The 24390-nt window shown below is 56.4% G+C and overlaps 1 protein-coding gene across 1 annotated transcript in view; it reads left to right on the forward strand.

Annotated features, from left to right (window-relative positions):
- Positions 1-23774, forward strand: part of LOC129734330 (uncharacterized) — a 44375-nt gene extending 20601 nt beyond the window's left edge. Inside the window, exons 8-9 of the mRNA XM_055697214.1 lie at positions 10124-10906; positions 23412-23774. Coding sequence (XP_055553189.1) covers positions 10124-10906; positions 23412-23774 — 1146 coding nt within the window. The remainder of the gene's footprint in view (positions 1-10123; positions 10907-23411) is intronic.
- The last annotated feature ends 616 nt before the right edge of the window (positions 23775-24390 follow it).

A 24390-nucleotide genomic window follows, 5' to 3' on the forward strand; every position in this document is an offset into this window, starting at 1 on the left:
ACAGGCTCCCCTGCGCCAGGCTGTGGGAAATGAAGGACCCGTTACGGTGACGGTCCCGTTTTCAAGAACAGAGTTGAAGCATTGCAAAGCAACCGCAGGAAATTACCGAGACGACCCTGAGAAGGCGGCTGGTGTTTTTGAAATAATGGTGGTTAAAACACAGGATGATCCAGAGTGTAAGGATATAGCGGCAGTACTGCAGGTTTTATTTGATAGTAGTGAGAAGGAGATGATTTGTCAAGCCGCTAGAATACATGTGGAAGCTGAGGTTAAAACAGGAACTGTGGAGCATCATTTCCCCTCTGTTGGTCCAAACTGGGACCTGCATGTTAACGGACCCAGGCAGCTTTGGACTCGGTATCAGAAAGGGATTCTATTTGGCATTCAAAATGCTGTGGCTAAGGCAATAACCATGTCTGAACAGTACGAGGCTAGGCACGATAGCCAAGAGCCCCCCCCAGATCTGCAGAACAGAATGAAGGAGGTAGCCCGCAACTCTACAAGTGCTGACCCTGAATCTTAAGAGGGATGAGATCAATCGGCCCCTCTATTGGTGGGCCAATCCTGCAATGGTATTAGAAGAAAGTTACAGAAGTTACAAGGAAGTGATTGCTCAAGGTAGGGGAAAGCTGTTGGACGTTGCTTGCATTGCAGATCGTCATAGAGAGAGTCGAAAGGGAAGAGTAAATTGTAGCTTGTTGGCGGTATCAGAGTAAAATGGTAGGGTGAGGGGAAGGTCCTGAGGACAGGGCAGAGCCCCCAGAGGGGGGACTGCGGCCCAGCCCTCGGTTGGGTGATAATCAGTGTGCACAGTGCAAAAGGGATGGGCGTTCAGAAGAAGACCGTCTGCTTAAGGATTGGAGCCCCTCTGCCCCCTTGCTCCCAGTAAGCGAGGAATGAGGGGGAGCGGAGGAGTCTCTCCCCAGAGCAGCCTCTGGTTAAAGTGGAGCTGGGAAGTGAAGAAGTTGAGCTTTGGGTAGATCCTGGGGCTACTTCCTCTGTTCAGAAGACTTTAGAGGGGAACTAAGCAGTAAGGATATAAGCATTGCTGGTATGGCAGGGACCCATGAAACTTGGCCATTTTTGAAACTCTTAGCAATGAAGCTGGGAAAACAGTGGGTTCCTCATCAGTTTTTATATTAGCCAAATCTTCCAAAAGCATTGTTTGGGGAGAGATCTACTCCAAAAAATTGGAAGCAGAAATCTGATTTTAAAACGAGGAAATAGAAATCTTAATTCCAGAAACTGTTTGTGTCGAGAGGCAGCAGCTTTGTTATTACAGGCTATGCTGCCTTGAAAGGAGAAAGATACGCCCGGAGGTCAGAGATGCTGTGATTCCTATTGTACGAGCCGGAGAGGTTCCTGGAAAATCCCACAGGTCAAAACCTGTAAGGATTGACTTAAAGCCTGGATCATCCCCGCTGAGAATGAAACAGTGTCACCTGAAGCTGGAAGCTAGGAGTGGGTCGGTAGCGATAATTCAGAAATTCTTGAAGTACAGCCTGCTGGTGGGGTGTGTATCGAAATCCAACACCCCTGTGTTGATATGGAGAAATAATGTGAAATGGGGATAATGGCCATGGATTGTGATTGTATGTGTCTGCTTAAGGAATGTGGGTATGGTGACTAGTCATGGGTGCGGTGACAACCACAGTTTTGAGGAGACGCCTGCCCCTCTTCCTCTAACAAAGGGGAGACGGGGAGACGCCTGCCCCTCTTCCTCTAACAAAGGGGAGACGCCTGCCCCTCTTCCTCTAACAAAGGGGCTATTTAAAATAGAATAAGAAAAGATGAGAGACATTCAAATGCTATCTAGAGGGAGGGAGTGCTAAGTCTCCTTGCTGGAAAAGATTGGGTGGTCACAATCACCTGAAGAAGATCGGGTGGTCACAAGGACATGAATCACCTGAAGAAGATAGGATGGTCACAAGAACATGAATCACCTACAAACCTGCAAGACCACCACATTCCAGGAAACGGACTGATAAGCTAATTAACATACGAAGCGGGGTTTAGGTAACGAATATGTATAGGCGTTAATTGAATATTCATTTGTTCATTGTATAAATGTGAGATGGTTCGTCACTTCGGGTATGCACGCTTGTGGAGGAGCGATCCCCCGTGCATCTGCGTGCAATAAACATACCTACTTTATAACTTTCGAGTTATAGTCTAATTCCGCACGTCAGTGTTGCCAGTGAAAAAGACCAAGGGTCAAGATTGCCGATCGGTGCAGGATTTAAGAGCAACAAATCACATACCTCAAGGTATTTATCCTGCAGTAGCACATCCATACGGATACTAAACCACCCTTACAGGGGAACAGGGATGGTGTACAGGTTTTGATGTGAAGGATGCCTTTTTCTGTGTTCCCCGGGGCACTGTCAGTCAGAAGCCTTTTGCTTTTGAATGCGCAAACCCAGAAACGGGAAGGAAAATGCAATACACTTAGGCGGTTGTACCACAAAGCTTTCAAAATATCCCGACAATCTTTGGGAATCAGTTGGCAAAGCAGTTTGACATTTGGAGAACAGAAAATGATCAGGGAAGAGTTCTGCGATCATAGGATGATATTCTGGTTGCGGCAGGGACTTGGGAGCTGTGTCTTTCCCTGACGATAAGCCTTCTAAATGTCTTGGGAATTAGTGGATATGGAATTATCCAGGAGTCACTTCCATGTTTGGGGTTTGAAGTGCTGGAAGGCCAGAGACAGTTGGGATCCCAACAGAAGGAGGCTATTCGCTGCCTCGCGGAGCCTCAGACTCTCAAGGAACTACGAGGATTTCTCGGGGTGGTCGGATGGTGTCGGCTTTGGGGAGGCAATTGTGTTTTATTTGTGAAAGCTCAGTATGAGCTACTGAAAACCTCCTGCCATGGGTCTATCGGCGGGACAGAGGAGGGTAAAGCCACTTTCAAGCATCTGAAAAAAAGTGAGCTCTGGTGGAGGCCCCCACGTGGGGATTACCTGATGTGACAAAGACCTGTGCACTTCTTAAGCGTGAGGGAAAAGGTATTGCCTTTGGAGTTCTGGCACATTGTTTAGGGCCTCAGGGGCGGGCTGTAGCTTGCTCCTGCAAAGAGCTGGATGAGGTGAGCTCAGGATGGCCTGGATGCCCTAAAGCAGGAGCAGCACCTGTGCTACTGATGCAGGAGGCCCCTAAGTTCCCCATGGGGCAGGAGGTGACCATCCATGTACCACCCATGGTCGTCACGGCACTAGAAGATAAAGGAGGACACTGGTTGGCCCCTAGCATAATGTTAAACTAACAAGTGTCATGTGGGGAGGGGGTCCTCCCATTTTGGGGTGGGGGGTCTGTTTCTGGGGCTCCGTTTCCTTGACAGTGCAGATCTGAGGGCTGCCCTGCTGCTAAGGACTTCCATCGAGGGGGAGCTTCTGCGTGATAACTGAGAATGACCTGCTGGAGGGTCCCCTTGGGGGGATCCTGATGTCCCAGGAGTGCTCTGTGGAGGGTCCTTCTGCTTCCAAAATGTCCCCAATGTCACTAGGGTGTCCCTGGGGGGGTCCTAATGTCCCCGGGAGTGTCCCTGGTGTCCCAGGGATGTCTCCAGAGATGTCCTAGTGTTCTCAGGTGGCCCTATAGGCATTTGGGTGTCCCAGTGTGTCCTGTGGGGGTCCTGGTGTCCCAGGGGGAGTTCCTAATGCCCCTGCAGTTTCCCTGGATGCAGGTCGTGTGTTTCCAGGGGGGTCCTGAATGTCGCTGGGGTGGTCCTGGTATCCCCAGGCCATTCTAGATGTCCCAGTGGTGTGTCAGTGGGTCCTTGTGTATCACAATGTGTCCCTGGTGGGGGTCATTAATGTCACAGCGGTGTCCCTGGAGGCATCCTGATGTCCCCAGTCCATTCTAGATGTCCCAGTGGTGTCTGTCAGTGGGTGCATGTGACCTAATATGTCCTTCTGGGAGTCCTTAACGCTCTAGTGGTTAAGGTTCTAGGGATGTCCCTGATGTCCTAATGGTGTCTTGGGCGGGGTGGTGGTGGTGGTGTCCTGGTGTCCCAGTGTGTCCCTGGGGCGTTGTGGGGTGTCCCTGGGGGTGGTCCTGGTGTCCCCAGGGAGGTGAGTGGGTAGGCTGTTATGTCCCGGGGCGGGGTTCCTGGGGAATTCCTAATGTCACGGGGGTGTCCCTGGAGGGGTCCTGATGTCCTAAAGGCTATTCTAATGATGTCCCAGTGGTGTCTCCCAGGATGTCCTTGTGTTGCAAGGTGTCCCTGTGGGGGTCCTTAATGTCCTTGTGGTGTCACTGGGGCAGTCGTGGTGTCCCTGATGTCCCAGGGATGTCCCCAGGTTTGTCCTTGTGTTCCCAGTATGTCCCTTGTGCGTTTCTGGTCCTGTGGGGGTCCTGGTGTCCTGGGAGGAGTCCTTAATGCCCCTACATTGTCCCTGGGGTAGGGCTGTGTTAAAGGGGGGTCCTTAATGTCCCAGTGCTGTCCCTGGAGGGGTCCTGGTGTCCCCGGGGAAGGTGAGGGGGTGGTCCCTGATGTCCCAGGGGGCATCCCTGGGAAATTCCTAATGTCACAGTGGTGTCCCTGGAGGGGTCCAGATATTACCAGGCCATTCTATATATCGCCGTGGTGTCTCCCCGTGTGTTCTTGTGTCCCAGTGTGTCTCGGTGGGTGTCTTTAATGTCCCAGTGACATCCCTTTGGGAGTCCTGGTGTCCCCCCGGAAGTCCCTAACATCATAATATTGTCCCTGCCTGTGTGCTGGTGTCCCCAGTGTGTCCCTGCAGAGTTCCTGTTTCCCTGGGGATGTCCTCGGTGACCACAACCTCTCCTGCCTGATCTCTGCCTGCCCTCACCCTCGCTGTACTCTGCGACCGAGACCTGCAGCCGCTGAAAAGCTCACCCTCACCCAGCCCGACGGCCAAGGCCGAGAAAGGTGAAGCGCTGCTGCTCCTCCTGCGGAGGATTCACAGCAGGCCTCTCTCAGGGAGTCCCTCAGCAGCTCTCCTGCTCTTGCTTCGTGGTCAACCAGGGGCGAAAGCGTGCCCAGATCTAGTCTGAGAAAGCTTTTGGCACGTGATAGAGTTTTGCTCTTCCCTGTGGTCAGCCTTTGCGTCGTTTTCCTGGGCAGGGGGTCCTGGTCACAGGACTCGGGACCTTTGCTACGGTCCAAGAGCGATTCCAAGGTGAGGAAGAGGTGTACGCGGTTTGAAGACCTGTCTCCCAGCTGGACATTGGTGAGTTATCCCTGCGGGAGCTCGCGTTCCTCACAGAGGTTATTCCTGGTGAGAAGGCAACGGCCGCCCTCCACTTTCCCGCGCCCTGTTTGGGACTGGGGTGCATGCTCTCTGCCCTTCAGAAAGGGCGCAGAGAAATGAGGACTTCAGAATTTCTCTGGAGAGAATTCCCTCCAAAGTTAGGCGGACAGCTTGAGCTCCTCCCAAAATAACCACTCCCCAAGAGCCGTTTCCGTAAACGACCTTTTCTCTGGCATTTCGTTTCTAATTTTACATGGAAATTCAGCCCGCTCTGCCAGTGACGATGTTCCTCCTGCTTGCAGAGGATGTCAAGAACGAGCCGCTGAACCACAGGTGGCTGTCACGAGCCACTTCCTTCCCATGGCACGTGGTGCAGAGCTGTGTGCAAGAGACCATACTCTTGCACTCTTTCCAACTGAGGAACAGGCAGCGCCTCGCCTTCACCTTCAAGGACATTGGCGTTCTGTCCTTCACCGACAACGTCCTGTGCATGCAGTTCTATTGCGACTGCGTCACAGGGCTGGAGAGCAAGGCCAGCTGGATTGCGCTGCTCAGCACTGCGAGCTGCTCAGGCTTTGAGGGTGATGCAGTGACTTTGGGAAGCCTCTTGAAGGGTGAGCAACCCGATGGTCGTTGGGCAGCCTGCACGTGGCAGGCCAGTCCGACACCTTTCCACGTGCTCGCCCACGCTGAGTTCTCCATTGGAAAAGAAGTTTTATTCTGAGCTTCTGAGTTCTTGCCCTACAGAAAGGCTGGCAGCGTTACTGCGCAGTCTCAGTGTTTGCTGTGCAGCTTCTCCAGAGCAGAGCAAGGGCTCCTGTTCACGGCGGAGGATTTGGAGGAGGGGTTTGGAAAAGTGGCTTCCTTTTGGAGCAGGAGACAGGTCTGCTTCCTTTGGGAGCCAAGAGCAAAGTGCCTTGGAAACCTTCTAGCAGCTCTGTGTCACTTTACAGAGGCTGAGGATGCCCGGTGCAGCTGTCTCCGGTGGAGCGACCAGCACTCGGGGGATGCAGGCTGCTCCTGCCCACGCCTTCCCCAGGTGAGTGCGTTTCCTCTGCAGCCCTCGACTGACCGAGCGGGCGGATTCCCAGCTCCTGATCAGGAGTGCGCCTTGCCGGGGCTTGGCGTTGCACGTTGAGTCTGGGAGGGGGCCTGACCTGAAGGGGCTGGTTTCTGGTTAACTTACGATGAGTTGGGGTTACACGTGTGTTCTCCTGGAGTGGCCGGGCAGCGTCACTGCGTTTCTCATGCCCAGCCTGCCCGTCACTCCCGTCAGAGAGAGCCAGCTGCACACAGGGAGGGCTTTAAGCTACGCCGCCTGGTGTTGGGGGGAGATAGATTGCTAATAAAACCCATGCATGGCTGCATGGCCACGAGGAAGAGGGGTGCCGTGCCTCACACGAGAGTTGTGAGGATTAGTGCTGGGAAGCTGCAGAGGGTAGGGGTCACCCTTCAAGCCTGTGTCATCGTTTCCTGCCCAGGTTTCGCTTTACGGTGGTCAGCAGAGCAGTGGCCAAGGCTTTGTCCGCCTGGGCCAAGAAGGCTGCAGCAAAGTCCAGGCTCAGACAAGGTGTGGGAACAGGTCTCCGCTGCCCAGCTGAGGCCCTGCCCCGCGCTGGGTGACCACAGCTCCGTCAAAAGGCACTCCCCAGGGGGCTGCTCTGCTGAGTTTCCTCCTTTGCCAGGTGCAGAGGCGCATCCTGGCAAGCTGCTGCAGAGACGGAGGAAGCTTTCCCTTGCTGCACTGCCAAGTCAGGGGCCAGGCACAAGACAGAAAGACTTGGGCAAGAAGACTTCTGAGAGGTGAGACCCTGGTGGGAAGGGATGAAAGGGATCCTGCACCCGTGGAGGAGAGACCTCCCCTCCGGACACTCCGGCTGCAGGGACGCGGCAAGGTCCCTGACACGTGCCGCATGGCTCTTATGTGCTTGTTTCCCCTGTTGTGGGCCCCTCCCTGGGGAAGGTGGCGGATGCTGAGTGCACCCCACGTCCCTGTGGTTCCCTCACGCAAGAGCTGAGGTGCAGACCTCCCCCGTCCATCTGAGGGGGCTCAGGAAAGGCTCCCCGCTGCCAGCAGAAATGGCCCCACCTCGCGCGCTGCTTCTGCCAGCCTGGGGATCTTTGGTGCCAGGCAAAGGTGGGAGAGCAAACTGCCCCGTGCTCATGCCGACTGCTCCTGGTGCCTCTTTGCAGTGCGCTCCCCCCGTGTCCAGGCAGCTCCCCCAGGATGAAGGAGGCAGGCAGGCAGGAGCCGGCTTCTCCAGCCAAACCCACCTCTACACTCCCATCCTCAGACGACTGCCAGAAAGCGCTGCAGGTGCGTGCCTTGCTGTAGCTGCCGTGCTGCTGGGGACTCGGCAGAAGCCTCTTTGTGCAGAGAGCCAGCCTGAAAGGACCCCTGGACGTGCGCTCCTTGTCGGCTGTCTGTCACCTCCTTCAGATCTTCCTTGCCCCCTGGGTTGTCACAAAACACTTTCTCCTGGCCCAGGGGCTATGGGAGATGCCCAAGTCCTTTCTCGGCTGTTCACAGTGCAGGGCTTTGGTCGCAGCTGTGTTTGCCAGGAGCCTAGAATGACCCCAGAGCCCCCGATGTGTTAGGGGCAAAGCCCTGCCAACCGACCAGCTGAGGCAAGGGGCGGCAACACGGGTCAGACCCGAAGGACACCCGTTCCAGGCGCTGAGACTAATCCTGCCTTCTGCTGCCTTGCCATCCCCTCCAGGAGGTCTGGCAGCTGCCTGCAGAGTGGGAGCAAGTGAGGCCCAAGTGGCAAGAGCAGCTCGAGCAAGCAAAGGCAGAGTGGGCGGCGTGGGGAGCCTGGTCTGCGGGGAAGGACCGACAGCAACCCCAGGTACGGGCAGCGATTGACACCGCTGAGAGCAGCAGCCACCCTCTCCTTCGGGGCACCCAGGGCGGCAGGTCTCCAGAGCGGGGGAGCAGGACAGACACCCAGCTGCAGGGCAGGGGTTTGCCTGCTCGTGCTGGTGAGGGAGAGAGTGGCAGCAGGATGCAAGCGGCAAAATCAGCTGTGATGACGGGCACGCAGTGCTGGGTCTCCCGGCTGCCAGGTCCTGCTGCAGGCTGCTTTCAAGAGGTCCTCTGGGAAACAGCACCTGTGGTTGCCGTCTGCTTTGCTGAGAGCGTCTGCTCCTTGGCAGGCCCTCGGCACTGGAGGCGCTTGGACTCCCCACCCTCCAGCCCAGCCCAGGAGAGAGGCGGTCGAGGAGAGGTGGAGAAAGGCTCCAACCCCTCTCCCAGCCGAGCAGAAGACAGCAGCAACCTCTAGGCCTGGGGGAAACCTGCATGAGGGAGGAAATAGGCTTTTCCTCCTCCCCTTAAGCTTTGAGTGTTGTTCTGTAGAAGGAAGAGAGTTGCCTTATTGCCCCAGGATGGGGTAGGGGAGCCCGGAGGCAGCGGTGCCTGAGCCTGGGACAGGGTTCTCCAGCCTGGAGGCCAAAGCTGTTGGTGGGACTCTTCCCTCCGGCCTCCTGCCTGGTCCCTGCAGGGGGCAGGGGACCCGTGCTGGGGCAGCAAACACTGCTGTAAAGCCTAAAGGTGTCCCCAGGGGCTGCTCCCAGCTCTGCCTGGGAGCTGCTGCCGTCAGATTCACCCACTAGCAAGCTGTTCCTGGTGCAGGAGTGACAGCTGCGTGGAGGAGAACAGGTCTGGGTGTCTAATACCAAGGTCTCCAACACCAGCTGAGCAGCGTTTGTTTTAATGGTTTGGGTTTTTTTTTCTCCCCAGGAGTTTCCATAGTACCCCAAAGCCATTTTCTGTCAGAAAAGGTGCAGGCACGTGCACGAGACACGGGTGTTTCTCTGTGTTGTAACTGGGAGCAAAGGCGGCTTTCCTTTTCGTTCCAGCTGGAAGGGGAGCACAGAGCGTCAGCCCCAGGGAGGCAGCCCTGCTCCCTCGTCCTGGCTGTGGGTGTGAGCCCGTGCACGCTCCACCTCTGGAGGAAAGGCACTGAAGAAGAGCAGCCTGGGAGGGACCTCCCAGAGCCGGCTGGGGAGAGGGCTGGTCACCCCGTGGCCCATGGCGACTGCCGGGAGCAGCTCGGCGTGGCCAGTGGCCTCTGGGCACGGGCCTGCGGGCCTCCCCTGCGTTGCTGTAGGCGGGCACCGGAGCGTCCCCAGGCCTGGGCGCCCTGTGTGGGAGCCATGCGTGGGGACAAGGCCCCGGGCGGTGGCAGCCAGAGCTGCTGCACGCACACAGGACTGAGCTCTGCAGAGGCTGCTGGCACCGGGGGGATGTGGGAGGTGCGGGCTCGGGCCTGCTGGGGCCTCTGTGAGGGGCAAGCAGGGGCTGCCCCACGCCGGGCACAGCCGGGCACAGCCAGTCCCCGCCAGGCTCCACAGCATCGCCAGGGCTTTGTGATGCAGGCGGTGCAGCGTGCCCAGAGGTCATTGTGATGCGGGTCCCCACGGTGACCCCGCGGGTATTTAAGGAGCCAGAGCCCTGGGGTGCCCACTCCCAGGAGAGCCACTCCCTCAGGAGGCAGCATCTCCCCTGGGTGACCATGGCCGGTCGTCGGCAGGCGCCGCCGAAGATGCCCACGCATGAGGAGGCAAACGCCCCCCCCCAGCCCAACAGCAGGCTGCATCACGAGGTACTGCAGTCAGGCACAGTGTCCAGGGCATGTGTGACAGGGAGATGGCTTGTACTGTCCGTGTCATCCCGCTGACAGCCCCTCCATCCCCTGCCTGTGCTCTTCTTCTCCCCGTGTAAGTGGCCTCCCAGCACAGAGGTGACGCACAGCCCTCCTCTGGCTGTGGACCATAAACCTAACCAACCCGACACGTGGCACTGCATATTCTACCACTAAATCATGTCCCTAAGTGCCTGTGTTTCCCCCAGTACCCAATAACGGGTGCTTAGATCTCCTTTTGCCCTTAATGTTTTTACAGGATGTGTCAGGTGTCTTGTCTGAGCAGGACGATTGGGAAGACAAATATGATAAAGAGCTGTGCCAAGAAGAGGAAACCCTCATCTACAGCATCTGGGCCAACCCCTCATTCCTGGATTTCTACCAGGACACCCACGCTGGTCTCCAGGATGGGCCCTGCTGGCTGAGCAGTGTAGGCAGAGGGACATCAGGAGACAAAGCCAGAAACCTGCAGGGAGTGTCCCCTGTCCCAGAGGAACACATGGATGATAAGCCAGCAGCTGCTGCCCTGACCGGAGCTCCTGTGGAAGAGTGGTACTGCGCATCTCTAGCTACCGTAGGAAAAGAGGCGAGGAAGACACCAGCTTCTCCTCTCCTCAGTGAGCAGCCCACAGCTGTGGCAGAGAGCCAAGCTGCTGCCCCACACAGCCCCATAGCCTACAACATGGCTCTGCAGGACACAGACGACTGCAAAATGAGAGAGGTCCTGCACGAGGCATTGCCTGCGATACAGGAGCTCAGTCAGCAGCTGGCAGAACATGGGGACCCGGCACAAAGTGTGGGTGTGGTAATGGCAGCAGCACCACCTGCAGCACCTCAGGACAGTGAGCCTCCCTTGTCTGGGGAGCCTCAGAGAGAGCCCAGCACAGCCACTGAGTCTCCAGCAGCACACAAGGATGAAGTGGCTCCTTCATTGCCTCAACCCCCCGCCCCAGATGATGCTGCCCTACCCCACCTTGAGCCAGCAGGGGACAACAAAAGAGATTACATGGATTCTACCTTGTCTGCAGAGTCTTGGCACCAGGTGAGCCCAGGGTGCATTGCTGGCAGCGACCATCACGAGGTACTGTAGGCACGTATAGTGTCCAGGATGTGTGCAGCTGGGAGATGGCTGGTGCTGTCCATGTCATCCCACTGACATCCCCTCCATCCCCTGCCTGTGCTCTTCTTCTCCCCGTGTAAGTGGCCTCCCAGCACAGAGGTGACGCACAGCCCTCCTCTGGCTGCAGAGACCATAATCCTAACCAACCCGACACATAGCACTGCATATTCTACCACTAATCCATATCCCTAAGCGCCTGTGTTTCCCCCGGCACCCAGTTACAGATGCTTAGGTCTCCTTTTGCCCTTAATGTTTTTATAGGGCGCGCCAAGGTTCTTGTCTGAGGAGGAAAACTGGGAACGTGATGATATAGAGCTGTGCCGAGCGGGAATCATCATCTACAGCATCTGGGTCAACCCGTCATTCCTGGAGTTCTGCCAGGAGCCCCGTGGTGGTTTTCAGGAGAGGCAGCCAGATAACACGTGGCCCTGCTCCGAGCCCAGGGATGAGCCCGAGGATGAGCCAGGTACATCCTTGCGTGTAGCGCTGGCCCGGCAAGGGAAGGCTTAGCCCAGGTGTCCCAGCAATGTGCACCCAGGCCAAAGCAGAAGGACTGCGTGCATGGGGGCTGGCCGTTCCCTGGCCACCACTCCCTGGGGAAAGCTCTCGGTGGCGGGGAGCAGGCAGGATCTTGCCCGGTACCTGCCCAGCCCCCTGCCTACACATCTCTTCCTTCCACAGGCATGGCTGCCCTCCCGCATGCCCCAGCTCGACGGCGACGGCCCTCCCTCTTCTGCAGGGTGCTCAGGGCTCTGCGCAAGGCTTTCTGCTGTACTTGCATCAGGCCACAGCGAGAGCAGCAGTGCCGTGCTGGCAGAAGGGTCCCCAGAGATGGCAGCTGGCCCTGATCCTGTGCGGTACCCAGAGGGTGTGGCACAGGGAGGCACGCGAGGCATGGGTGCATGGACGGCGCCCAACACCTTCAGCTGCCACGAGGACATTGTGCTGCCAGACTCCTCTCCACCCTGGACACTTTCTGAGGTCAATAAAAGCTGAGCACACTCCCCCAGTGGTTGTCTGTGCCTGGTCCATCCTGGGAGAAAGACGTGTGCAGGCAAGTTCTGAGTGGGGAAGTTCTGGCCGCAAGAGGAGACAACTCGGTGGAGTGTGCATGTGTGATGCACTGTGAGCGTGCAAGTACTCTGCTGTATGTAATGTGTACCCTCGAGTAACTTGGTGAGCACTCCCCCGTGCTCCCAGCGCTGTCATAAAGAATGCCCGCCTTCTGAAACTTCACATCAGGTCTGAGAGGGTTTTTCACCGTGACCGCCTTTACGGGATCATTTTCTGGTGACCCAGGTGAGACTCTGCTATTGAGTGTTGGTGGAGCTGCGGATCGCAGCAATTCCAGCCGGCACTGAGGGACTCTTGGGGAAGACCTCTGATTCCCGGACCAACGACTCCAAAGCAACGTTCCCCCGGTAAGATGTCAGGCATTCCTGGTGGTCTGGGATACCTGCCCCTAAGCAGAGGCAAAAGCCCTGCTGGGTTGGGTTATTGAGGGCTCTCCTGGAAACAATGTGTCTGGTAAAATTTCTGCCTGGCATACTCAAGTATATTAATGGTGGGTGTGTGTGTGTGTGTGTGTGTGTGTGTGTCTAGTAGAGTGCACTCTGAACATCTGAAAATACTTCTATACATGTGTATGATAAAATGTTCAGGACACTAAAAGGAAACGGGCCCTGGTCAGTGTACACGGCCGTGGTATTTTACAGCAGTCTCCCCTGGGATGTGTTTTGGGACACTGGGAAGAATCAAGGGGTAGTTCTGAGGGAAATGTAACTAAAAGCACCCTAGTGCAATAGTGTACTCAGGGGTGGTCTCTGTATAAACTGGGCGACGGGGGAAAATGGCAGTTTGCATTATTGTATGATGTTACCGCTGATGTTGTTTTGAAGGCAGGAAAGGAAAAGGGACAGAGTTTGATACGCTGATCTTTTTCCACTGTAAAGACCCGTTCTGAATGGCAAAACCAGGAAGGTATAATTTACCTTCCTGAGATCCTTTTCTCTTGGCTTTGGGAAAGGATAAGAAGAGGTTGTTGAAAAGGGTCTGCTCTGCTTGTAGTATCAGACAGAGGTGTTTAAAATTGTAACGACTACAAGAAAGAAGGAGGTTTAGAGACAATGGTTTAGAGTTAATGGTTGGAGCCCAGCAGAGACGGGGAGAGAGTTCTGATGCTGATATTAGTGATGTGAGCAGGGTAAGAGAAAGTGGTGGCAGGCGAGCTGACGAGGCTGGTGGCAGGGAAAGTGGCTGTGAAGAGGGAGAGCGATTTAGTGGGGCAGAAGGTTTTAGCCCAGCCGCAGGGTGGGAGCGGGCCAGACCAGGGGAAGTGATACAGGCTCCCCTGCGCCAGGCTGTGGGAAATGAAGGACCCGTTACGGTGACGGTCCCGTTTTCAAGAACAGAGTTGAAGCATTGCAAAGCAACCGCAGGAAATTACCGAGACGACCCTGAGAAGGCGGCTGGTGTTTTTGAAATAATGGTGGTTAAAACACAGGATGATCCAGAGTGTAAGGATATAGCGGCAGTACTGCAGGTTTTATTTGATAGTAGTGAGAAGGAGATGATTTGTCAAGCCGCTAGAATACATGTGGAAGCTGAGGTTAAAACAGGAACTGTGGAGCATCATTTCCCCTCTGTTGGTCCAAACTGGGACCTGCATGTTAACGGACCCAGGCAGCTTTGGACTCGGTATCAGAAAGGGATTCTATTTGGCATTCAAAATGCTGTGGCTAAGGCAATAACCATGTCTGAACAGTACGAGGCTAGGCACGATAGCCAAGAGCCCCCCCCAGATCTGCAGAACAGAATGAAGGAGGTAGCCCGCAACTCTACAAGTGCTGACCCTGAATCTTAAGAGGGATGAGATCAATCGGCCCCTCTATTGGTGGGCCAATCCTGGGATGGTATTAGAAGAAAGTTACCGAAGTTACAAGGAAGTGATTGCTCAAGGTAGGGTAAAGCTGTTGGACGTTGCTTGCATTGCAGATCGTCATAGAGAGAGTCGAAAGGGAAGAGTAAATTGTAGCTTGTTGGCGGTATCAGAGTAAAATGGTAGGGTGAGGGGAAGGTCCTGAGGACAGGGCAGAGCCCCCAGAGGGGGGACTGCGGCCCAGCCCTCGGTTGGGTGATAATCAGTGTGCACAGTGCAAAAGGGATGGGCGTTCAGAAGAAGACCGTCTGCTTAAGGATTGGAGCCCCTCTGCCCCCTTGCTCCCAGTAAGCGAGGAATGAGGGGGAGCGGAGGAGTCTCTCCCCAGAGCAGCCTCTGGTTAAAGTGGAGCTGGGAAGTGAAGAAGTTGAGCTTTGGGTAGATCCTGGGGCTACTTCCTCTGTTCAGAAGACTTTAGAGGGGAACTAAGCAGTAAGGATATAAGCATTGCTGGTATGGCAGGGACCCATGAAACTTGGCCATTTTTGAAACTCTTAGCAATGAAGCTGGGAAAACAGTGGGTTCCTCATCAGTTTTTATATTAGCCAAATCTTCCAAAAGCATTGTTTGGGGAGAGATCTACTCCAAAAAATTGGAAGCAGAAATCTGATTTTAAAACGAGGAAATAGAAATCTTAATTCCAGAAACTGTTTGTGTCGAGAGGCAGCAGCTTTGTTATTACAGGCTATGCTGCCTTGAAAGGAGAAAGATACGCCCGGAGGTCAGAGATGCTGTGATTCCTATTGTACGAGCCGGAGAGGTTCCTGGAAAATCCCACAGGTCAAAACCTGTAAGGACTGACTTAAAGCCTGGATCATCCCCGCTGAGAATGAAACAGTGTCACCTGAAGCTGGAAGCTAGGAGTGGGTCGGTAGCGATAATTCAGAAATTCTTGAAGTACAGCCTGCTGGTGGGGTGTGTATCGAAATCCAACACCCCTGTGTTGATATGGAGAAATAATGTGAAATGGGGATAATGGCCATGGATTGTGATTGTATGTGTCTGCTTAAGGAATGTGGGTATGGTGACTAGTCATGGGTGCGGTGACAACCACAGTTTTGAGGAGACGCCTGCCCCTCTTCCTCTAACAAAGGGGAGACGCCTGCCCCTCTTCCTCTAACAAAGGGGCTATTTAAAATAGAATAAGAAAAGATGAGAGACATTCAAATGCTATCTAGAGGGAGGGAGTGCTAAGTCTCCTTGCTGGAAAAGATTGGGTGGTCACAATCACCTGAAGAAGATCGGGTGGTCACAAGGACATGAATCACCTGAAGAAGATCGGATGGTCACAAGAACATGAATCACCTACAAACCTGCAAGACCACCACATTCCAGGAAACGGACTGATAAGCTAATTAACATACGAAGCGGGGTTTAGGTAACGAATATGTATAGGCGTTAATTGAATATTCATTTGTTCATTGTATAAATGTGAGATGGTTCGTCACTTCGGGTATGCACGCTTGTGGAGGAGCGATCCCCCGTGCATCTGCGTGCAATAAACATACCTACTTTATAACTTTCGAGTTATAGTCTAATTCCGCACGTCAGTGTTGCCAGTGAAAAAGACCAAGGGTCAAGATTGCCGATCGGTGCAGGATTTAAGAGCAACAAATCACATACCTCAAGGTATTTATCCTGCAGTAGCACATCCATACGGATACTAAACCACCCTTACAGGGGAACAGGGATGGTGTACAGGTTTTGATGTGAAGGATGCCTTTTTCTGTGTTCCCCGGGGCACTGTCAGTCAGAAGCCTTTTGCTTTTGAATGCGCAAACCCAGAAACGGGAAGGAAAATGCAATACACTTAGGCGGTTGTACCACAAAGCTTTCAAAATATCCCGACAATCTTTGGGAATCAGTTGGCAAAGCAGTTTGACATTTGGAGAACAGAAAATGATCAGGGAAGAGTTCTGCGATCATAGGATGATATTCTGGTTGCGGCAGGGACTTGGGAGCTATGTCTTTCCCTGACGATAAGCCTTCTAAATGTCTTGGGAATTAGTGGATATGGAATTATCGAGGAGTCACTTCCACGTTTGGGGTTTGAAGTGCTGGAAGGCCAGAGACAGTTGGGATCCCAACAGAAGGAGGCTTTTCGCTGCCTCGCGGAGCCTCAGACTCTCAAGGAACTACGAGGATTTCTCGGGGTGGTCGGATGGTGTCGGCTTTGGGGAGGCAATTGTGTTTTATTTGTGAAAGCTCAGTACGAGCTACTGAAAACCTCCTGCCATGGGTCTATCGGCGGGACAGAGGAGGGTAAAGCCACTTTCAAGCATCTGAAAAAAAGTGAGCTCTGGTGGAGGCCCCCACGTGGGGATTACCTGATGTGACAAAGACCTGTGCACTTCTTAAGCGTGAGGGAAAAGGTATTGCCTTTGGAGTTCTGGCACATTGTTTAGGGCCTCAGGGGCGGGCTGTAGCTTGCTCCTGCAAAGAGCTGGATGAGGTGAGCTCAGGATGGCCTGGATGCCCTAAAGCAGGAGCAGCACCTGTGCTACTGATGCAGGAGGCCCCTAAGTTCCCCATGGGGCAGGAGGTGACCATCCATGTACCACCCATGGTCGTCACGGCACTAGAAGATAAAGGAGGACACTGGTTGGCCCCTAGCATAATGTTAAACTAACAAGTGTCATGTGGGGAGGGGGTCCTCCCATTTTGGGGTGGGGGGTCTGTTTCTGGGGCTCCGTTTCCTTGACAGTGCAGATCTGAGGGCTGCCCTGCTGCTAAGGACTTCCATCGAGGGGGAGCTTCTGCGTGATAACTGAGAATGACCTGCTGGAGGGTCCCCTTGGGGGGATCCTGATGTCCCAGGAGTGCTCTGTGGAGGGTCCTTCTGCTTCCAAAATGTCCCCAATGTCACTAGGGTGTCCCTGGGGGGGTCCTAATGTCCCCGGGAGTGTCCCTGGTGTCCCAGGGATGTCTCCAGAGATGTCCTAGTGTTCTCAGGTGGCCCTATAGGCATTTGGGTGTCCCAGTGTGTCCTGTGGGGGTCCTGGTGTCCCAGGGGGAGTTCCTAATGCCCCTGCAGTTTCCCTGGATGCAGGTCGTGTGTTTCCAGGGGGGTCCTGAATGTCGCTGGGGTGGTCCTGGTATCCCCAGGCCATTCTAGATGTCCCAGTGGTGTGTCAGTGGGTCCTTGTGTATCACAATGTGTCCCTGGTGGGGGTCATTAATGTCACAGCGGTGTCCCTGGAGGCATCCTGATGTCCCCAGTCCATTCTAGATGTCCCAGTGGTGTCTGTCAGTGGGTGCATGTGACCTAATATGTCCTTCTGGGAGTCCTTAACGCTCTAGTGGTTAAGGTTCTAGGGATGTCCCTGATGTCCTAATGGTGTCTTGGGCGGGGTGGTGGTGGTGGTGTCCTGGTGTCCCAGTGTGTCCCTGGGGCGTTGTGGGGTGTCCCTGGGGGTGGTCCTGGTGTCCCCAGGGAGGTGAGTGGGTAGGCTGTTATGTCCCGGGGCGGGGTTCCTGGGGAATTCCTAATGTCACGGGGGTGTCCCTGGAGGGGTCCTGATGTCCTAAAGGCTATTCTAATGATGTCCCAGTGGTGTCTCCCAGGATGTCCTTGTGTTGCAAGGTGTCCCTGTGGGGGTCCTTAATGTCCTTGTGGTGTCACTGGGGCAGTCGTGGTGTCCCTGATGTCCCAGGGATGTCCCCAGGTTTGTCCTTGTGTTCCCAGTATGTCCCTTGTGCGTTTCTGGTCCTGTGGGGGTCCTGGTGTCCTGGGAGGAGTCCTTAATGCCCCTACATTGTCCCTGGGGTAGGGCTGTGTTAAAGGGGGGTCCTTAATGTCCCAGTGCTGTCCCTGGAGGGGTCCTGGTGTCCCCGGGGAAGGTGAGGGGGTGGTCCCTGATGTCCCAGGGGGCATCCCTGGGAAATTCCTAATGTCACAGTGGTGTCCCTGGAGGGGTCCAGATATTACCAGGCCATTCTATATATCGCCGTGGTGTCTCCCCGTGTGTTCTTGTGTCCCAGTGTGTCTCGGTGGGTGTCTTTAATGTCCCAGTGACATCCCTTTGGGAGTCCTGGTGTCCCCCCGGAAGTCCCTAACATCATAATATTGTCCCTGCCTGTGTGCTGGTGTCCCCAGTGTGTCCCTGCAGAGTTCCTGTTTCCCTGGGGATGTCCTCGGTGACCACAACCTCTCCTGCCTGATCTCTGCCTGCCCTCACCCTCGCTGTACTCTGCGACCGAGACCTGCAGCCGCTGAAAAGCTCACCCTCACCCAGCCCGACGGCCAAGGCCGAGAAAGGTGAAGCGCTGCTGCTCCTCCTGCGGAGGATTCACAGCAGGCCTCTCTCAGGGAGTCCCTCAGCAGCTCTCCTGCTCTTGCTTCGTGGTCAACCAGGGGCGAAAGCGTGCCCAGATCTAGTCTGAGAAAGCTTTTGGCACGTGATAGAGTTTTGCTCTTCCCTGTGGTCAGCCTTTGCGTCGTTTTCCTGGGCAGGGGGTCCTGGTCACAGGACTCGGGACCTTTGCTACGGTCCAAGAGCGATTCCAAGGTGAGGAAGAGGTGTACGCGGTTTGAAGACCTGTCTCCCAGCTGGACATTGGTGAGTTATCCCTGCGGGAGCTCGCGTTCCTCACAGAGGTTATTCCTGGTGAGAAGGCAACGGCCGCCCTCCACTTTCCCGCGCCCTGTTTGGGACTGGGGTGCATGCTCTCTGCCCTTCAGAAAGGGCGCAGAGAAATGAGGACTTCAGAATTTCTCTGGAGAGAATTCCCTCCAAAGTTAGGCGGACAGCTTGAGCTCCTCCCAAAATAACCACTCCCCAAGAGCCGTTTCCGTAAACGACCTTTTCTCTGGCATTTCGTTTCTAATTTTACATGGAAATTCAGCCCGCTCTGCCAGTGACGATGTTCCTCCTGCTTGCAGAGGATGTCAAGAACGAGCCGCTGAACCACAGGTGGCTGTCACGAGCCACTTCCTTCCCATGGCACGTGGTGCAGAGCTGTGTGCAAGAGACCATACTCTTGCACTCTTTCCAACTGAGGAACAGGCAGCGCCTCGCCTTCACCTTCAAGGACATTGGCGTTCTGTCCTTCACCGACAACGTCCTGTGCATGCAGTTCTATTGCGACTGCGTCACAGGGCTGGAGAGCAAGGCCAGCTGGATTGCGCTGCTCAGCACTGCGAGCTGCTCAGGCTTTGAGGGTGATGCAGTGACTTTGGGAAGCCTCTTGAAGGGTGAGCAACCCGATGGTCGTTGGGCAGCCTGCACGTGGCAGGCCAGTCCGACACCTTTCCACGTGCTCGCCCACGCTGAGTTCTCCATTGGAAAAGAAGTTTTATTCTGAGCTTCTGAGTTCTTGCCCTACAGAAAGGCTGGCAGCGTTACTGCGCAGTCTCAGTGTTTGCTGTGCAGCTTCTCCAGAGCAGAGCAAGGGCTCCTGTTCACGGCGGAGGATTTGGAGGAGGGGTTTGGAAAAGTGGCTTCCTTTTGGAGCAGGAGACAGGTCTGCTTCCTTTGGGAGCCAAGAGCAAAGTGCCTTGGAAACCTTCTAGCAGCTCTGTGTCACTTTACAGAGGCTGAGGATGCCCGGTGCAGCTGTCTCCGGTGGAGCGACCAGCACTCGGGGGATGCAGGCTGCTCCTGCCCACGCCTTCCCCAGGTGAGTGCGTTTCCTCTGCAGCCCTCGACTGACCGAGCGGGCGGATTCCCAGCTCCTGATCAGGAGTGCGCCTTGCCGGGGCTTGGCGTTGCACGTTGAGTCTGGGAGGGGGCCTGACCTGAAGGGGCTGGTTTCTGGTTAACTTACGATGAGTTGGGGTTACACGTGTGTTCTCCTGGAGTGGCCGGGCAGCGTCACTGCGTTTCTCATGCCCAGCCTGCCCGTCACTCCCGTCAGAGAGAGCCAGCTGCACACAGGGAGGGCTTTAAGCTACGCCGCCTGGTGTTGGGGGGAGATAGATTGCTAATAAAACCCATGCATGGCTGCATGGCCACGAGGAAGAGGGGTGCCGTGCCTCACACGAGAGTTGTGAGGATTAGTGCTGGGAAGCTGCAGAGGGTAGGGGTCACCCTTCAAGCCTGTGTCATCGTTTCCTGCCCAGGTTTCGCTTTACGGTGGTCAGCAGAGCAGTGGCCAAGGCTTTGTCCGCCTGGGCCAAGAAGGCTGCAGCAAAGTCCAGGCTCAGACAAGGTGTGGGAACAGGTCTCCGCTGCCCAGCTGAGGCCCTGCCCCGCGCTGGGTGACCACAGCTCCGTCAAAAGGCACTCCCCAGGGGGCTGCTCTGCTGAGTTTCCTCCTTTGCCAGGTGCAGAGGCGCATCCTGGCAAGCTGCTGCAGAGACGGAGGAAGCTTTCCCTTGCTGCACTGCCAAGTCAGGGGCCAGGCACAAGACAGAAAGACTTGGGCAAGAAGACTTCTGAGAGGTGAGACCCTGGTGGGAAGGGATGAAAGGGATCCTGCACCCGTGGAGGAGAGACCTCCCCTCCGGACACTCCGGCTGCAGGGACGCGGCAAGGTCCCTGACACGTGCCGCATGGCTCTTATGTGCTTGTTTCCCCTGTTGTGGGCCCCTCCCTGGGGAAGGTGGCGGATGCTGAGTGCACCCCACGTCCCTGTGGTTCCCTCACGCAAGAGCTGAGGTGCAGACCTCCCCCGTCCATCTGAGGGGGCTCAGGAAAGGCTCCCCGCTGCCAGCAGAAATGGCCCCACCTCGCGCGCTGCTTCTGCCAGCCTGGGGATCTTTGGTGCCAGGCAAAGGTGGGAGAGCAAACTGCCCCGTGCTCATGCCGACTGCTCCTGGTGCCTCTTTGCAGTGCGCTCCCCCCGTGTCCAGGCAGCTCCCCCAGGATGAAGGAGGCAGGCAGGCAGGAGCCGGCTTCTCCAGCCAAACCCACCTCTACACTCCCATCCTCAGACGACTGCCAGAAAGCGCTGCAGGTGCGTGCCTTGCTGTAGCTGCCGTGCTGCTGGGGACTCGGCAGAAGCCTCTTTGTGCAGAGAGCCAGCCTGAAAGGAGCCCTGGACGTGCGCTCCTTGTCGGCTGTCTGTCACCTCCTTCAGATCTTCCTTGCCCCCTGGGTTGTCACAAAACACTTTCTCCTGGCCCAGGGGCTATGGGAGATGCCCAAGTCCTTTCTCGGCTGTTCACAGTGCAGGGCTTTGGTCGCAGCTGTGTTTGCCAGGAGCCTAGAATGACCCCAGAGCCCCCGATGTGTTAGGGGCAAAGCCCTGCCAACCGACCAGCTGAGGCAAGGGGCGGCAACACGGGTCAGACCCGAAGGACACCCGTTCCAGGCGCTGAGACTAATCCTGCCTTCTGCTGCCTTGCCATCCCCTCCAGGAGGTCTGGCAGCTGCCTGCAGAGTGGGAGCAAGTGAGGCCCAAGTGGCAAGAGCAGCTCGAGCAAGCAAAGGCAGAGTGGGCGGCGTGGGGAGCCTGGTCTGCGGGGAAGGACCGACAGCAACCCCAGGTACGGGCAGCGATTGACACCGCTGAGAGCAGCAGCCACCCTCTCCTTCGGGGCACCCAGGGCGGCAGGTCTCCAGAGCGGGGGAGCAGGACAGACACCCAGCTGCAGGGCAGGGGTTTGCCTGCTCGTGCTGGTGAGGGAGAGAGTGGCAGCAGGATGCAAGCGGCAAAATCAGCTGTGATGACGGGCACGCAGTGCTGGGTCTCCCGGCTGCCAGGTCCTGCTGCAGGCTGCTTTCAAGAGGTCCTCTGGGAAACAGCACCTGTGGTTGCCGTCTGCTTTGCTGAGAGCGTCTGCTCCTTGGCAGGCCCTCGGCACTGGAGGCGCTTGGACTCCCCACCCTCCAGCCCAGCCCAGGAGAGAGGCGGTCGAGGAGAGGTGGAGAAAGGCTCCAACCCCTCTCCCAGCCGAGCAGAAGACAGCAGCAACCTCTAGGCCTGGGGGAAACCTGCATGAGGGAGGAAATAGGCTTTTCCTCCTCCCCTTAAGCTTTGAGTGTTGTTCTGTAGAAGGAAGAGAGTTGCCTTATTGCCCCAGGATGGGGTAGGGGAGCCCGGAGGCAGCGGTGCCTGAGCCTGGGACAGGGTTCTCCAGCCTGGAGGCCAAAGCTGTTGGTGGGACTCTTCCCTCCGGCCTCCTGCCTGGTCCCTGCAGGGGGCAGGGGACCCGTGCTGGGGCAGCAAACACTGCTGTAAAGCCTAAAGGTGTCCCCAGGGGCTGCTCCCAGCTCTGCCTGGGAGCTGCTGCCGTCAGATTCACCCACTAGCAAGCAGTTCCTGGTGCAGGAGTGACAGCTGCGTGGAGGAGAACAGGTCTGGGTGTCTAATACCAAGGTCTCCAACATCAGCTGAGCAGCGTTTGTTTTAATGGTTTGGTTTTTTTTTCTCCCCAGGAGTTTCCATAGTACCCCAAAGCCATTTTCTGTCAGAAAAGGTGCAGGCACGTGCACGAGACACGGGTGTTTCTCTGTGTTGTAACTGGGAGCAAAGGCGGCTTTTCTTTTCGTTCCAGCTGGAAGGGGAGCACAGAGCGTCAGCCCCAGGGAGGCAGCCCTGCTCCCTCGTCCTGGCTGTGGGTGTGAGCCCGTGCACGCTCCACCTCTGGAGGAAAGGCACTGAAGAAGAGCAGCCTGGGAGGGAGCTCCCAGAGCCGGCTGGGGAGAGGGCTGGTCACCCCGCGGCCCATGGCGACTGCCGGGAGCAGCTCGGCGTGGCCAGTGGCCTCTGGGCACGGGCCTGCGGGCCTCCCCTGCGTTGCTGTAGGCGGGCACCGGAGCGTCCCCAGGCCTGGGCGCCCTGTGTGGGAGCCATGCGTGGGGACAAGGCCCCGGGCGGTGGCAGCCAGAGCTGCTGCACGCACACAGGACTGAGCTCTGCAGAGGCTGCTGGCACCGGGGGGATGTGGGAGGTGCGGGCTCGGGCCTGCTGGGGCCTCTGTGAGGGGCAAGCAGGGGCTGCCCCACGCCGGGCACAGCCGGGCACAAGCCAGTCCCCGCCAGGCTCCACAGCATCGCCAGGGCTTTGTGATGCAGGCGGTGCAGCGTGCCCAGAGGTCATTGTGATGCGGGTCCCCACGGTGACCCCGCGGGTATTTAAGGAGCCAGAGCCCTGGGGTGCCCACTCCCAGGAGAGCCACTCCCTCAGGAGGCAGCATCTCCCCTGGGTGACCATGGCCGGGTCGTCGGCAGGCGCCGCCGAAGATGCCCACCGCATGAGGAGGCAAAACGCCCCCCCCCCAGCCCAACAGCAGGCTGCATCACGAGGTACTGCAGTCAGGCACAGTGTCCAGGGCATGTGTGACAGGGAGATGGCTTGTACTGTCCGTGTCATCCCGCTGACAGCCCCTCCATCCCCTGCCTGTGCTCTTCTTCTCCCCGTGTAAGTGGCCTCCCAGCACAGAGGTGACGCACAGCCCTCCTCTGGCTGTGGACCATAAACCTAACCAACCCGACACGTGGCACTGCATATTCTACCACTAAATCATGTCCCTAAGTGCCTGTGTTTCCCCCAGTACCCAATAACGGGTGCTTAGATCTCCTTTTGCCCTTAATGTTTTTACAGGATGTGTCAGGTGTCTTGTCTGAGCAGGACGATTGGGAAGACAAATATGATAAAGAGCTGTGCCAAGAAGAGGAAACCCTCATCTACAGCATCTGGGCCAACCCCTCATTCCTGGATTTCTACCAGGACACCCACGCTGGTCTCCAGGATGGGCCCTGCTGGCTGAGCAGTGTAGGCAGAGGGACATCAGGAGACAAAGCCAGAAACCTGCAGGGAGTGTCCCCTGTCCCAGAGGAACACATGGATGATAAGCCAGCAGCTGCCTGCCCTGACCGGAGCTCCTGTGGAAGAGTGGTACTGCGCATCTCTAGCTACCGTAGGAAAAGAGGCGAGGAAGACACCAGCTTCTCCTCTCCTCAGTGAGCAGCCCACAGCTGTGGCAGAGAGCCAAGCTGCTGCCCCACACAGCCCCATAGCCTACAACATGGCTCTGCAGGGACACAGACGACTGCAAAATGAGAGAGGTCCTGCACGAGGCATTGCCTGCGATACAGGAGCTCAGTCAGCAGCTGGCAGAACATGGGGGACCCGGCACAAAGTGTGGGTGTGGTAATGGCAGCAGCACCACCTGCAGCACCTCAGGACAGTGAGCCTCCCTTGTCTGGGGAGCCTCAGAGAGAGCCCAGCACAGCCACTGAGTCTCCAGCAGCACACAAGGATGAAGTGGCTCCTTCATTGCCTCAACCCCCCGCCCCAGATGATGCTGCCCTACCCCACCTTGAGCCAGCAGGGGACAACAAAAGAGATTACATGGATTCTACCTTGTCTGCAGAGTCTTGGCACCAGGTGAGCCCAGGGTGCATTGCTGGCAGCGACCATCACGAGGTACTGTAGGCACGTATAGTGTCCAGGATGTGTGCAGCTGGGAGATGGCTGGTGCTGTCCATGTCATCCCACTGACATCCCCTCCATCCCCTGCCTGTGCTCTTCTTCTCCCCGTGTAAGTGGCCTCCCAGCACAGAGGTGACGCACAGCCCTC

This window comes from Falco cherrug, chromosome 19 (assembly GCF_023634085.1).
Source record: "Falco cherrug isolate bFalChe1 chromosome 19, bFalChe1.pri, whole genome shotgun sequence".
NCBI lineage: Eukaryota > Metazoa > Chordata > Aves > Falconiformes > Falconidae > Falco > Falco cherrug.